At 52.3% G+C, this 13,922-nt stretch overlaps 6 protein-coding genes and 1 non-coding gene across 7 annotated transcripts; 3 read left to right on the forward strand and 4 right to left on the reverse strand.

Moving 5' to 3' along the window:
• Positions 1–643: 643 nt before the first annotated feature.
• Positions 644–2,349, forward strand: PV08_03440 (uncharacterized protein; the record flags this gene model as incomplete). The annotated part of the gene is made up of 2 exons (XM_016377794.1): positions 644–1,867; positions 1,942–2,349. 2 exons carry the CDS (start codon positions 644–646, stop codon positions 2,347–2,349), a joined length of 1,632 nt encoding a protein of 543 aa, XP_016239364.1.
• Positions 2,350–2,746: 397 nt separating this feature from the next.
• Positions 2,747–4,156, reverse strand: PV08_03441 (uncharacterized protein; the record flags this gene model as incomplete). The annotated part of the gene is made up of 4 exons (XM_016377795.1): positions 2,747–3,330; positions 3,403–3,933; positions 4,003–4,023; positions 4,126–4,156. The coding sequence occupies 4 exons, from the start codon at positions 4,154–4,156 to the stop codon at positions 2,747–2,749; spliced, it is 1,167 nt and encodes a 388-aa protein (XP_016239365.1).
• A 1,553-nt stretch (positions 4,157–5,709) lies between these two features.
• On the reverse strand, positions 5,710–7,346 carry PV08_03442 (uncharacterized protein; the record flags this gene model as incomplete). The annotated part of the gene is made up of 4 exons (XM_016377796.1): positions 5,710–6,133; positions 6,180–6,597; positions 6,653–7,071; positions 7,282–7,346. The coding sequence occupies 4 exons, from the start codon at positions 7,344–7,346 to the stop codon at positions 5,710–5,712; spliced, it is 1,326 nt and encodes a 441-aa protein (XP_016239366.1).
• A 466-nt stretch (positions 7,347–7,812) lies between these two features.
• Positions 7,813–8,760, forward strand: PV08_03443 (uncharacterized protein; the record flags this gene model as incomplete). Its single annotated transcript, XM_016377797.1, has 1 exon — positions 7,813–8,760. One exon carries the CDS (start codon positions 7,813–7,815, stop codon positions 8,758–8,760), a length of 948 nt encoding a protein of 315 aa, XP_016239367.1.
• Positions 8,761–9,566: 806 nt separating this feature from the next.
• On the reverse strand, positions 9,567–11,246 carry PV08_03444 (uncharacterized protein; the record flags this gene model as incomplete). Its single annotated transcript, XM_016377798.1, has 1 exon — positions 9,567–11,246. One exon carries the CDS (start codon positions 11,244–11,246, stop codon positions 9,567–9,569), a length of 1,680 nt encoding a protein of 559 aa, XP_016239368.1.
• A 900-nt stretch (positions 11,247–12,146) lies between these two features.
• Positions 12,147–12,266, forward strand: PV08_03445. Its single transcript has one exon. It is a non-coding gene; the product is annotated as a tRNA-Leu (tRNA).
• Positions 12,267–12,643: 377 nt separating this feature from the next.
• On the reverse strand, positions 12,644–13,804 carry PV08_03446 (uncharacterized protein; the record flags this gene model as incomplete). Its single annotated transcript, XM_016377799.1, has 2 exons — positions 12,644–13,432; positions 13,556–13,804. The coding sequence occupies 2 exons, from the start codon at positions 13,802–13,804 to the stop codon at positions 12,644–12,646; spliced, it is 1,038 nt and encodes a 345-aa protein (XP_016239369.1).
• Positions 13,805–13,922: the final 118 nt, after the last annotated feature.

A 13,922-nucleotide genomic window follows, 5' to 3' on the forward strand; every position in this document is an offset into this window, starting at 1 on the left:
CGGAGCTTCACCGGGAATCAAATTCCATTACCGAGCACCGTTTTTTGGAGGTCCCGGGAGTCGATTCCCTCGGTCTCTACGTCTTCGGCTGGCGTCGCACGGCTTTATCCCTTTAGTTGCCGGCCTCACCTCCGGCTATGAGGGTTGTTCGATTTGCTGTTGCTTTTTCCCGCACCATACCCCGTATCCACATTCACTGTGCGGAAAGTCGCCGTTGCCTCCATCGACTACGGTGAATGGCCTTTCAAGTGAACTGTGCCCTCCCGCCAACCATCTAGCTTGGCTTACAGACGGGGAAGCATGGAGACCCCTGGGGTGGAATTGCCCACGTTCCATCAAACGTGGCTTCGCTGCCGATCGCGGGAAGTGGAAGTGTACAACCGGGCTTTTGGGATTGCGCACACAATGAACTGTCATGGGGCTCCCCATGGGGAGAGACGGGTAGATGCTTATCACGACGGTCTATTTCAACTCAGTGCCTTACGGGAGTATATGGGGCACGGTGTTTCTCTCGTCTGGATGACTCTTTCATCTCAAGTCAGCTTGTCTTGCTTGCCACTATCCTCTTCAACGCCCTCATTTTATGCTCCTTGAGAGCTTCCTGAGACAAAGTCAATACTGTGTTCCAAAAAGCGCCGAAAATATGGGTCTATTTCCCCTGCAGGGTCGCGCCCTCACGGTCGCCATCACCATGACCTGTGGATTTTCTTTTATGCTCTTTGGCTGGGATCAGGGCGTCTTCGGCGGCATCTTGAACGACCCGACGTTTGCAAAGCAGTTCAAGAACCCAAATGCGACAATCCAAGGCCAAATTGTATCGACCTATGACATTGGCTGCATCATCGGCGCCATCATATCCATCTATTTTGGCGACAAGCTGGGCCGTCGCAAGTCGATTGCCATGTCGTGTGCCTTTGTCATTGTCGGAGGCCTTTTGCAAGCGTCTTCTTTCTCCCTGGCACACATGATCGTTGGCCGCGTTATTGCCGGTCTGGGAATCGGGCAAAGCACAGCCGTAGTGCCCATGTGGCAAGCTGAGACCAGCAAGGCAGAGCACCGTGGCAAGCTTGTCGCTCTTCAAATGGTCATGGTGATCTTCGGAATTGATCTGACCAGTTGGATCAATCTGGGGATGACCTACGTCTACTCAAACGAAGTCAGCTGGCGCTTTCCCATCGCGATGCAATGCTTCTGGGCCTTCGTCACGCTCGGAATGCTTGCCTGCACGGTGGAGTCTCCGCGTTGGCTTTGCTACAAGGAGAGACATGCGGAAGCTCAGGTGGTGCTAGCTCGCCTTGCTGCCAAAGACCGTGAGGACCCGTCGGTCAAGATCGAGCTGAAGATCATCAGCGATGCCATCGCAGCCGAAAGAGCTGGAGGAGCCGTTGGTTGGCGTGAGGTCTTTTCAGGCGGTGAACAGCAGAACTTCCGACGCATTGTTTTGGGCGCCGGTACGTCCGTCTTTCAGCAGATGGGGGGAATTAATGTGGTAAGCATTCGAGACACACAACTGATTCCTTCCCCCGTCTTTGTCCCTGATGTCTGCCGGTTTCTGGGTCGCAATACTGACAGTAACCCCGCCAAAAACGGGCAGGTTGTATACTATTTTCCGGTGATCCTGACCAAGTCATTTGGCTTCAGCAACAGGCTAGCCCTGATCCTGTCAGCCATTGACTTCATTTCCCTCTGCGTCTGGGGCTCCGTGATCATGCTGCTGATCGATCGCTTCGGACGTGTCCCCCTCATGCTATTTGGGTCTATTGGATGCGGCACATGCTTCACCCTTACCACCATCGGTCTCGGCATTGGAACAAAGGCCAGCTACGCCATGGCTGTGTCGTTCATGTTTGGATATCATCTCTTCTACGTAAGCCAAATCTCTTCTTTTCCAGACCCCGTCGAAAAGTCCGAAACTGACATTTTTGATCTTTTGATCCACAGGGCCTCTCGTACCTGGCCATTCCATTCCTCTACCCCTCCGAAATCAACTCATCACGGATGCGCAGCATTGGCAACAGTGCTGCCATGGTTACGAACTGGGTTTTCGTGTACGTCGTGGTCATCATGACCCCCAGCGCCATCTCAAACATCTCCTGGAGGTTTTACATCATCTTCGCCGTGCTTAACTTCGCTTGGTTCCCCATCGTCTGGCTCTTCTACGTCGAAACCAAAGGCCTGTCCTTGGAAGAGGTCGACCGCATGTTCAAGACCAAGTATCACGCCGGCAAGAGCATGAGCTACAAAGAGGCGGCGCGCTTGGCGAAGGAGGAGACTGAGGAACTCAAGAAACAGGAGGTTGAAGGTGCCGACAAGGCCGTGGTGGCCGAGGTCGAGATCGAGGAGAAGTAGCTTGTGGCCGACCACGCAATCATCCATCTGCTATCACGAGATTTGTCCATCATCATACTGACCCAGGGTTGGGGTCTCATGCATACAACTGCCAATCCTCATACCTAAAAATGGGGTTGCCAAATGCTGGTGTCCGATAGAGGTCAACCACTGGTGGAGGAAGGGGGAAGGCCAAACAGAGAACGATAGGGCAACCTCTTTCGCTAGTATATAGACATGTCAAACAAAGAAATGTATTCGGAAAAGGTAAATGAATGTTGGCTTTCGCGGTTGTTGAAAGCTCACTGCTTTGTGGGCCGAGACTGACATGTGTGTATTTCCATCTGAACCTTTTTGCCTATCATCTCGCTGAGCAGTTGGAACGCAGCGTGCCTGGTGGCAATACGGAAGCGAATTTCTACTTATTCGAGTGCTGTACAACATCTGATTCAATCGAGTCCGGATATTTAAGTTCACCTTGCTTGCGGACTTCGTCCATGACTTCCATGACGAGGATGCTTTCGTCCCAAGGCATGGTCTCACTTTCAAGTTTACCATCTCGGATGCAGCGCGCTGCTTCATCTGCCTCATAAAACATGCCATGCCCATTCGCCGGAAAGGGCAACTCAACATCGCGGATGGTAGTCGCCAAATCCCCCTTCTTGGCCGGAATCACTTTATATCGGGTAGGCTGGAAGGCAGGCCCGTAAACCTGAATTTCGCCTCGTGTACCCTGGATACGGATCGCCGGGCCAGCACTGTTCTTCTGGTCGGGGTCGGTAGCTACAGCAAAGGCCGTCATTGCTACACCGTGAGAAGAGCTGTTGGGGAGGTTGGAAGGGGTCGAGGTCGGAAAGGATATCAGCAACGTCGTGGTCTGATCTACGCCCGTGGGCTCATATTTGTTCATGTAGGACAAGATGCTCGACGGGCGCTTGCGTTGATCTCGTGGTAGAGTGTGATAAAGTGTCTGGAACACCCAGGTAAGGGAGTAAATGCCAACTGGACACCACATTGAACGTTAGGGGAACCGAAAGTCAGTCTACTTGTCATCCGGGAAGGTGGTAAACGTACTTTCCAGCAGAGCTCCACCCGCAAGTTCATAAGTGAGCTTCCGAGGAGTTTCCTTCAGAGCAATATCAGGGTGTATGCCGAAGGACGTATCGGCTATGACGCGAAGGACTTCGCCAATTTCCCCTTTTTGGATCGACTCCCGTATCTGAATGCTCAGCGGGAAGAACCGTGTCCACACTGCGTCGAGCAAGAACAGGTTGTTCTCCCTCGCCGTCTTGTACAGAATCTTTGCCTGGGCAGCGTTGACTGTGAGGGGTTTCTCACAGACGACATGCTTGCCGCCCTCGAGAGCCAGCATCGTATGTTGGAAGTGATGCGAATGTGGACTTGCGACGTAGACAATATCGACGTTGGTGTCGTTTACAAGCTCCCTATAGGAGCCGTAAATAGCGCAGGCTTCGGAGATACCGAGATCGCGACAAAAGCGTTCGGCACGGTCTTTGCCTGAAGATGATGCGACCGCCGCCACGACGTGGGCTACATCTCTGGTGTTGCGTGTGCTCGGGTCTTTCAGAAGATCGCCGGCAAATTCTGTTCACTCCAACTATCAGGCCCAACACTTACAACTCCATGGTCTCCATTTAACAAGGGAATACTGACTTTCAGCAATCCAACCCGTTGCTAAAAGACCGTGAATCCAATGTTAGTGGTATCCATTCAGGTTCGTTGCGAAAGGCTGAACATTTCTGCAGCTGTAGAAGAGGGCCCACAAAACTATCTTACCAAGGATTCCCCATCTGACTGTGTAGACCATAGTGGCACTCCTTTCGTTGATTCCGCGAAGTCTACAAGTAAAGTAAAGTAGACGGACTGGCGGATATTTGCTAAAGTTTTGAGACCCTTGTCACTGAGCTAACCACAGGATCTGGTATCCGTGGGCGTTAATAGTCTTGATCATACATGGGACAATGGGCTTATCGACCTTTGCTTGGGTGCCTGCAGCCTCTATAACTAGATCATCCGTGGCCAGTAGCCGGTAGCTCCTTTTCTCTGTTAAACTTTTAGCTTTGAACATGAATCCCCCGGGAATAATATTGCCAAGTGGGGCCCCGGGGTATATAGCCGGCCTATGTTCAGCACTATCAAGGCCGAGTCAAACAGGTAGAAAAAAGAGCCCAAACGGAAAGTGCCCTAGATCCAGGGAGGGCTGACATGCACCCCCGAGACGGAGAAGGGTCACCATCGAGCTCTGCACTGCTACCTCTAACAGCACAGTCACCCAGCTTAGCCCCAGTTGAGAGATCCTGACAACTGTCATACGGGGTTCGTGAAACCCGTGACTGTGGACCAGGGAACAGGGCAGGTTGGCCGAGGCCAGGGACGCAGCCTTGTTCAGCCGCTGAGCGGCGGGGGGGGTCTGTCTGATCTGTAAAGAACACACAGAGCAGATCAGACAGAGCACACAATTAATACATACACAGTCATTACATAACTTTACTGCGTAGTCAACTTCGCTCTCGATCATACCCATACGTTTCGGTTGTGATCACTTCGCTTCGGCATATCGCTCATACCTACGACGCTCTCAGGTATACCCTATACATCCCACTTGTCGAGAAAACCTTACGTGCAGTGACACCCTAGGTGGAGCGAAACGTAACAAGATTCTATTCTTTTTTGAATCAACTAGGGGAGCGTAGCTATATTTGGCTAAGCCTAAATCTCTCTTCTATCTGATATATTGTAAGGCAGCCTGAGGTCTCCCACCTTTATGGTGACTGTGAGGCAATAAGTGATAAGTGCTAAACTATTAAGTCTGATAGAAATCAGACCGCCTCAGTATAGAATATAGTTGATCCTCAATCCTCTACATCTGAAATGGCCTTCGACACCCCTGGCCTTCCCTCCCGTTCACACAAAATTCTGGGAACGCGAGAGGATCTTGTTCTATTTCTCCTCGGCCTTGCCTCGTGGCTTAAACACTCTAGGTCCAGGGGCCCTTCCCTGTAATGAACATGTGACACCTTGCATCTGAAAAGCAGCGTCGCGGTTTCGAACGACCACTCCTGTTATACCATTGTGTAGGAGGGAAAAAAAGATATTGGATGTATTGGGCAAAAAGTCCTTCCTCTTGTCTCTGTGGCTGCGGTCGCACTCACAGCCAGTGATGAAGTACTGGGGTGCGCACCCCGAGATGCCACAAGACGCTCCCACGTCACGCTAAAATGACAAAAGAAATGCCGGCGTCGGTCGACAACCTGCTCCTCCTGCGCTTGCAATGTCACCAGGTTCCTGAAACGTGGCTACAAATCACTTAGTAAAGAATATCAAAATACAATCCACTGTCACCTGCTGGGAGTTTACACTTCAGGCAGGAAACAGGCGAACCTTGACGCCATTCCTTGAACAGAGTGTCAGGGTCAATGATTCCTCCCAAGGGTGTGGATCAGCCGTCTCTATGGCCGCCAGGTTCTGCACCATTCGGACAAGGACGTAGCTTGCTTCAGTCAAAGCGTACTGCTGTCCTATACAAACCCTTGGCCCGCCACTAAATGGTAAAAACCCCCAGTGTGGCCGAAGCTTACCGTCCTCCCAGCGCTCCGGGCGAAATGCCTCTGCATCTGCGCCGTAGATGGATGTACGACGATGCATTGCATAGACATTCCAGCTGACGACAGTGCCTTTGGGTACAAACGCAGGAGAGAGGCCGTCTTTACCCCCGCCCAAAGGCAGGACAGTATCCCGCATGGCCATTCGCTCGTTTCGGGGAACAGGCGGGTGAGACGGAGAGCTACATACGTTAGCCAGAAGATATAATCAAAATGTTTGGATGCAACTTACACTCATTGACACAGTTTCGAACATACTTGAGAGCCCGAAGCTCATTGTAAGTCGGTGGCCGACCTTGAAGAACAGAAATTTCGGCTCGCAGCTTCTGCCATATCACCGGACTCCTGGCGAGAACAAAGAAGAGGTTGCTCAGTAAGCAAGCGGTAGTGTCTCGTCCTGCTAGGAGTACGTTCATAAGCTCGTCCAGAATGCGTTGTTTGTCAGATGTCCTCGAGGCGAGCTCGTGGGAGAAGATGTGTTTCTGGTGCTTTGTGTCTGTATCTGGTTGTGCATTGACCGTGTCTTCGGCACCCTGTTTGAACGGAACGGCCTGAACTGCGTCATCGACAAACTGCTGAGCAAAGTTCCGACAGATGCGATTGCATTCATCGGCCTTTCGATCACGGTAGAAAAGATTGAGGGGCCCTATCTCGGTCGTCAGACTCATCATTACAGGGAGACACAAATAACATCCACGGACCTGTTGTTGCTCGGGTGAGTACTGCCTCTTGGGCATAATGAAAGGCCTCTGCAAATTCAGTTTCTTCGTAGGCCTTCTTCAAACTACCGACAGACTGTCCAAACAGGAAGGACGTCGCAGAATCGATCGTATACCTGAAAAACAATTCCTGCAGGTCGACAATAGTCATCCCATCTCTCGGGAGTAAAGCAAGAAGATCCCCCACCAACTTCTCCAGCTCCCTCAAATCCGCGACTTGGTCTCGTGTAAAGCTTGGTCTGATCAGAGCGCGAGACGCAGGCCAGTGCTCGCCGTCTGCACTGAAGATACCTTCCCCCAGTAGCGGCCGGAATGGTTCCAGGCGGTAGTGGATACTATAGTCGTGGAACCTGACCGACAGAACAGTCTTGATGTTCTCCGGCTCAATTGTCAGAATCAAACTACGCGGCAATTCCTGAAGCGAGAATGTATTCCCATAGGTAGAGAACAGGGAGCAGCCATGTTCAAGAATCCTATGCCGCCTAATGGCTCGCAGCGTACTGGGCAGACGATCGAGGCCGAGAAATGGATCTCTGGTGTACGATCGAGCGACTGGTTGGCAACCGTAGGCGTGTGCAAACTTACGGCGCTTCAAGAAGCGATGGATTCACCAGGTTATGGCGACCAGCGTAAAGAGCAACAGAATGACAGTCTTTGGAAAGAATTTCACCCCCATAGCTGCTGAGCAGTTCGAAATCTTCCAAAAGCGATGCTAGATATCCCGCAGGTGCCGGGGTTGGGCCAGGCACCAGGGCGCGTGCCTATGAGGAATGTGACAGAAAGAAGCCTCGATTACTAGAACTGACTATCATTCCTCATGGAACTCGACTCAGACAGGGGGTAGGAGACTGCAGTAGAAATCAAACTGGCATCACGAGTGTGCGAAGCAGAAGGGTGAGAAGACAGTGAGAAGAGGGTCAGTCGCGAGCATCTGGCCTTAAAAGCGGCAACTGTTGGAGCAGCCAAGCGCATCCAAATTCCCCACACTCCATCTACATACAATCACCCTATACTGCAGTTGAGGTACATAAAAGTCCAGGTATAAGGCACTTGTTCGAACGGCCTCTTGAACCTTGCACAGGCCGCACAACACAGTGTCCGCTACCTCCACTAGACTGCTTCTGTGCTCTATAGAGCCCAGCATGTCTCACGCTCGTGTCGAAGAGCTCTCCGACTCAGATCCCGACATCGACGACCCCTCCGAATTCCTCCCACACTCCGACAACCAGATCCTACGCCCCGTTGCTGCTTCGCAACCCTCACCCGCAGCCCCGTCCTCGTCGTCTTCTTCAGCCTCAAAACCCTCAAGCACTACTCCTCCTCCCAACCCGACGCTTTTCCGCCCTCCGCCACCATCTCAGCAGTCCCAGCAACAAACCAGAGAAAGCATCAAGACGTTCCAATGCCTCTACCCGATCTACTTCGACAGCACGCGGACCAAGGCGCAGGGTCGGCGCGTGGGATCGAAGCTCGCCGTGCCCAATCCTCTAGCGTACAACCTGGTCATGGCGGCGCGAGCAACGCTCGGTAACCACACACAAATCAACTTCGCATTCGAGCCGGACAAGACACACCCCAAGGACTGGGCGAACCCAGGCAGGGTACGGGTGCAGCTGTTCGACAAGGAGACGCATCAGCCGCTACACCCGCAGATCAAGAACAAGGCGCACCTGTACAGGGTGATTGGCCAGTGGCTCAAAGACAACCCGACGACCAAGGAAGATCCGCTCGAGCTGAGGATTCAGGGGTTGCCCGTGCCCGACAACTTTGGCAAGGAGGAAATCCCCAAGCCCCGAGGTTGGAAGATGGGCTCGATACTCCCCGTGCATTCCCCCGCCGTCAGCGGCGGAGGCGTGAGGGACGATTTCTTCAAAGAGGCAATGGAGGAGATGAGACAGGCCCAAGCAGCGGGTGGCGGTCAGTTGCCTGGTGGTGGTGGTATGCCTGATATGAGCGCCCTGCAGAACATGATGAGCAGTATGGGTGGACTAGGAGGCATGGGTGGCATGGCTGGACTGGGAGGTGGCGGCGGAGGGGGAGGAGGGGACTCTAGCAGCGGGAAGAAGAAAAGGGACAAAAAGAAAGGTTGAGGGAACGACCGACAAAAGGCCTAGGTCATCAAAAGAATAAATATCAGCGATGAGGTATTCATTCCGCCGCAGTACAGTGCAAACACCGTACGAGCACAGAACGACCAGTCTTCTTTCCGCTCTTCTTTTTAGCTCACGCCTCGTCGACCAACAAGTCTTGTCTGTGAAATACAAATCGGTTCTTTGTGAGAATAGGGCCTTTCAGTGCCATGTCACCAAGTCAAGTTAACTCGCCATGTCCCACGCGCAACTCCCATCACTATTCAGTAACAATCGCTCCACATAGTTTTCATGATATGATGCGCCCAGGCTCAGATACCTTCACAATATACCCAAACCAGGAGACACTCCAAAATGAACCGAAACAAAAGGCATCAAAGAAAGCAATCCTGAGGGGTCAAAGAAAGAGGAGGCGGAAGATTATGGAAAAGTAATATTTCCAAACGGACACGACCTCATTTATGTTTATGTGTATAATTCAGCGAGGCCAACCATGCCTGCTGCTTTTTTTTGGTTATTATTTTCTATTTTACTTCCTCACACGACACATTCATGGTGACGCCGTACACCATGATGTGATCTTGTGCTACATATATAGCTAGACTTTGGGCTTTTGGGTATTTTTATTTGCAATTACACATTCGGTTGTTTTGTACTGAAACCCCCATCCTCGAAAGAAGAAAAAAAAGAGCAAAACTCCCTGCCTATAGCATTCTTCAATTCAATTACCCTCCTAAGTATTCCGTTTTCGCGATTCTTGTCATTTCCCAGTCGGGTATCGTCATCAGGTCATCGGTCGAGTCCAGTCAGTCGACGTTGATCTTGACGTACTCGCCTTCGTCCGCATCGGACCCGTCCTTTTCCCAGTCACTCATGCCGTCATTGTCGTCGTCGTCATGCTTTGCGTGACCGCTGTGGACGCTGGTATCCTCGGCCTCGTAGCGAGGTAGAGTCTCGACTGTCTCGTTGGCTTGTTCAAAGTCCAAAGTTGTCGAGCGCTCACGTTGGCGCTCGACCTCGGCTTCCTTGCGCTTGCCGTTGGCACTGTCGCCGCCGCTGCTGCTACTGATGGACGCCTTTGCAGGGTACGGCTGGCCAGCGGGGGAGTGCGGGAGGTCGTTCGCCGTGTATGCGTCGTGCATCGGGTGGTCGTTCTCTGCTTGTTCCTCAGCGTCGAAAAGGAGGTCTCGTTCGGTGGCGTACACTTCGTCGGGATGTTCGACTGGGATCTCCGGCGAGGACGAGACGTTGACCGTTTTGTGCTCAAATGGTTGGTCGGCCTTGGGCACGCGGACGACGAGGACGCCGTCGACCATCTTCGCGGTTATGCCTTGGACGTCAACCTTGGCGGGGTCTCGAGGAGTCCCGAGATGAACCACCTTTTCGAAAACCCCAGTCTCGCGCTTTCTGCCGTCCACCACCAATTTGGTCATCATCTCCTCGTCAACACCGGGTCGATGGACGACGCCGGTGATTCGAAGCAGGGAGTGTTCGCCGTCATACTCAACCCCCAAGTCGGTCTTCTTGGCTCCAGGAAGTGAAATATGGATGGTGTACTCTTTGTCAGCATCGAAAATGTCGGTTCTTGGTTCAAAGTCGGCGTCTGACGATCGGTGCGGCTTCAGACCCAGTCCTTCAGCGGCGGTGGACAGATCGACGCCAATACGCTCTCCTAGGTCGTTCAGGAAGGCGTTCAAGTTGAAGCCTCCAGTCCGGCCGTGCTCGGGGCCAAATGAAGGGGGGCCCCGTGGGTGTGGACCATGAGGATGAGGAGGATGATGATGATGATGTAGGCCGCCTCGCCCACCACGAGGCCCGCCCATGCCCATGAATGCAGCTGGATTAGGGTGTCCAGCAAATGGCCCGCGACTACCGGCAGCCATGAATGGCGGAGGACCAAATGTAGGACCGCCTCTCCAAGGACCACCAGGTGGGCCGCGGTTACGCCACCATCTGCCACCGAAGGGTGTCCAGGCATTGTTCTCTCTGGCTCTGTCATTGTCGTCGGAGCTGGAGCTAGAACTTGAGCTCGAGGAAGAGCTTCGACTGCGGCGTCTGCCCTTGCCATGGCGTCGATGGTGGTGATGGTGTGGTCGACCGTGACGGTGCCTTGAACGGCCAGGACAGCCGTCGCCGCGGTTTTCGTCGCCATCTTCGGTCGGGAAGGCATTTCCAAACCGTCCACGCCCACGGAACGGCATGCCTTGTTGATGACTGTCCGTACGTTCTGGTCGGACGGTAGAGGGATCGACTTCTGGTGGATCCTCGACATTCACATCGGCTGGCTTGCTGTTGGCATTGCCGCTCGCCTCGGCCGCAGCAGAGGCTGTGTTTGGCTGCGATCGGGCTTGCTCTCTACCAGGTCTTTGAGGGGCACCGGGAGCAAAATTGGGGCGTTGCTGAGCGAAGAAGGGGTGGTCTTCAAGAACGGCCACAAAGTCCCAGAAGGGATTTGGCGGCGGATTGAGATGATAGATGGGAGGCATGTTGGAGTTGACTGCAACACGTTTCGGAGGATAGTGTAGGAAAGATAGAGGAGGGTAAAGAGAAACCGACGTTCAAGCCACAGCGCTGGATGTAGGTCTTATACCACGAACCCCCGCGATTAGGCAAACGCGTTTCGTCAAGTCGAAGGCAATCGAGCGCAACGAATCAGCTTACCTAGAGATACGGCGAGAAGGTGCTCGAACCAGGGGATACCACACCACCTTACGCAACTGAAGACAGGATTGGGCAACCAGGCAAGGCAAACTTATAGCCACGCGGCTGATACGTTGGAAGTTGAGGTTGTCGTTATCCCGGGTGCCTGGACGCGGAGGCAAAAACAGGCTTGAGTCGCTCTCGGACCTTTGAAATCCAATGTCCGGACCGAGCTCACATGCCCTATCGGCGGCGAGGCTGCTCTGACCTTCGGGGTACACGGACTATTCTATTTCGCGGTCCTCCTCAATACTGGGTTTTCTGGCCAGACTCTCTACCGTCAAAATTCATGACTTCGGCGCCGATAGCAAAAACAAAAAACAAAGCAAACTAAAGTGCCGCAAGCTAAAAAAAAAATTGAAGCGAGTTTAAGTGATGATCAGAGTGAGATTCGAACCAACACAATTTTACCCAAGGGCAGCCAATCCCTATAGGAGCAAAAACCCAGTCCAATCTAGCCCCCTGTTAAAGCCTACCTTGGTGATGAGTACGACGAGGTAGAGTTACCTGAAGAGCAAACCAATGCGGTGGCCTCCATTTGGAGAATTGAAGATCATTATTCGGCCGACTGCGGAATCCTGCAACCTGTGACCTACATCCGGGCACAGTTACTTCTTAAATTATTACCACCACTTTTGGACTCAAAATCAGTCTCCAGAAACGAGTCAATCTCTAGAGGCTTAACTGGCAACATGGCCGAGTGGTCTATGGCGCAAGTTTCAGGCGCACCTGAAGCATCGCTTCTTTGGTTTAATTGAAGTTTACTTGTGGGTAAAACCGCGTGGGTTCGAATCCCACTGTTGTCAAACCTTTTTTTTGTTCTTCGGAGGGATTTCCTGTTGTTTTGGGGCAATTTGCGGCCATCTGACCGTGAGTTGTTTTCGGTTTCTCGCCATGATTTACAGGGTAAATTGCCGGAGTCAATATCACAAGCTTTAACATTTGCAGGACCTAGAGAACAGTCTTTCGCGCTTTCGTCCCAGCGACACGGGGTATCACATATTGTAACGTATCAGCTCCTTTAGTTCAATAGCTCCTCAAAAGGCTCTAGGTAGAGCAAGGCGCAGATCGTGTGCTTTCTCCATTTCTCGGTACATTTTACTATCTAGTCGTGCTAAACATGCGTTATGCTGATATCGAATTCATGCCCTCTTTTCCCATCGCGCCTCAAACAGGAACGGGGTCACCGATCAAGTGACACGATTTTGATCTCTGTAGCTACGGAGTGAAAGAATCCACAGTACCGTAGACCATCGGGTATGATGCAAGGGAGTTCAGAGACGGTAAACTTGAGTTCCTTGCAGATCTTTACAAAGGTTGCAAATGTGTCGCTTCGTATCGTCGCGGAAATCAATATCTTTGTTTCTGGGAACGCGGCTTTCAAAGTACTCAGTAGTTCAGCCAGAGGCCGAAGTATATCTGGATGATACGTGATGTCTGCACCTATGATCAGACCGTAGCGTCGGCCGGACTGATTGGCTTCCATCAACATTTGATCGATCTCCGGACCATCTGTCCAGTCTAGCTGACGAACAGCAGGTGGAGCGTGGCCATCTAGTGTACCATTTTCCAGATTGAGATCGACGTTGTGCTGCAGACTTTCGCAGACATGGCCGAGGCCGTCTGTGGCTAGGACATGGGACGCCTGCAGTTGTCCCGCGCAAAGTAGGGATAAGAGCCCTGTTCCAGCTCCCAATTCAAGCACGTTGCGATGCTGCACAAGGTCTGGTTGCTGGACGGTCAGGTGCCACGCCAGATGCAAAGCAGCTTCCCATGTCCGCAGGCCGACGTTGTTGCCTCTCGAGAGGAGATTGCGCGCCTCCTTGATCAGGACTGGCTGGACGCCTTGCTGGTCGAGCGGTAGCGGCGGGAAGTAGGAATGAACATGCAACTCTTGAGCTTCGTCAGAGTCATTTCGTTGTGGAATCGTGGTCAGATATGCCATATGTTCCATCAGTTGGTCGGATACTTGCTGTAAGTGAAGATTCAAAAGTCAGTAGTTCGATGCTGAGCGCAGAAGCCGTCGATGAACATGGTATAAAGGGAGATAAAATGATGAGACAGCGAGCTGATCCGGGGGGAATAATAGGCCTACATCTTCTTCTGGATCTTTGCATGACTTTTCAATTTCTTGGATGATATGTTTCAAGATCCTGGCCTGGTACCGAACCGGCGGGAGAAATTTGTTCTGCGTGGCATCGAAAAAGTACTTGTATAGACAATTCTGGACGTCTTGGTTGACCAGAAGACTGCCGGGGGGATAAGAAACATCGTTGATCACCTGCATGTATTGACGATAGAATTTGACCATCACAGGCTCGGTGCCGGCCTTGGTGATATCCATGTTGCGGACATGCAACGGGGCATAAGTGATTGGGACGACAAAGTCTGACTCAGGCACGCAATATGTGGTGCTGCTTCCAACTCATCGACTTCCAGCATCGGCTCTCCAATCTCCAGCA

Source organism: Exophiala spinifera (assembly GCF_000836115.1).
Source record: "Exophiala spinifera strain CBS 89968 unplaced genomic scaffold supercont1.2, whole genome shotgun sequence".
NCBI lineage: Eukaryota > Fungi > Ascomycota > Eurotiomycetes > Chaetothyriales > Herpotrichiellaceae > Exophiala > Exophiala spinifera.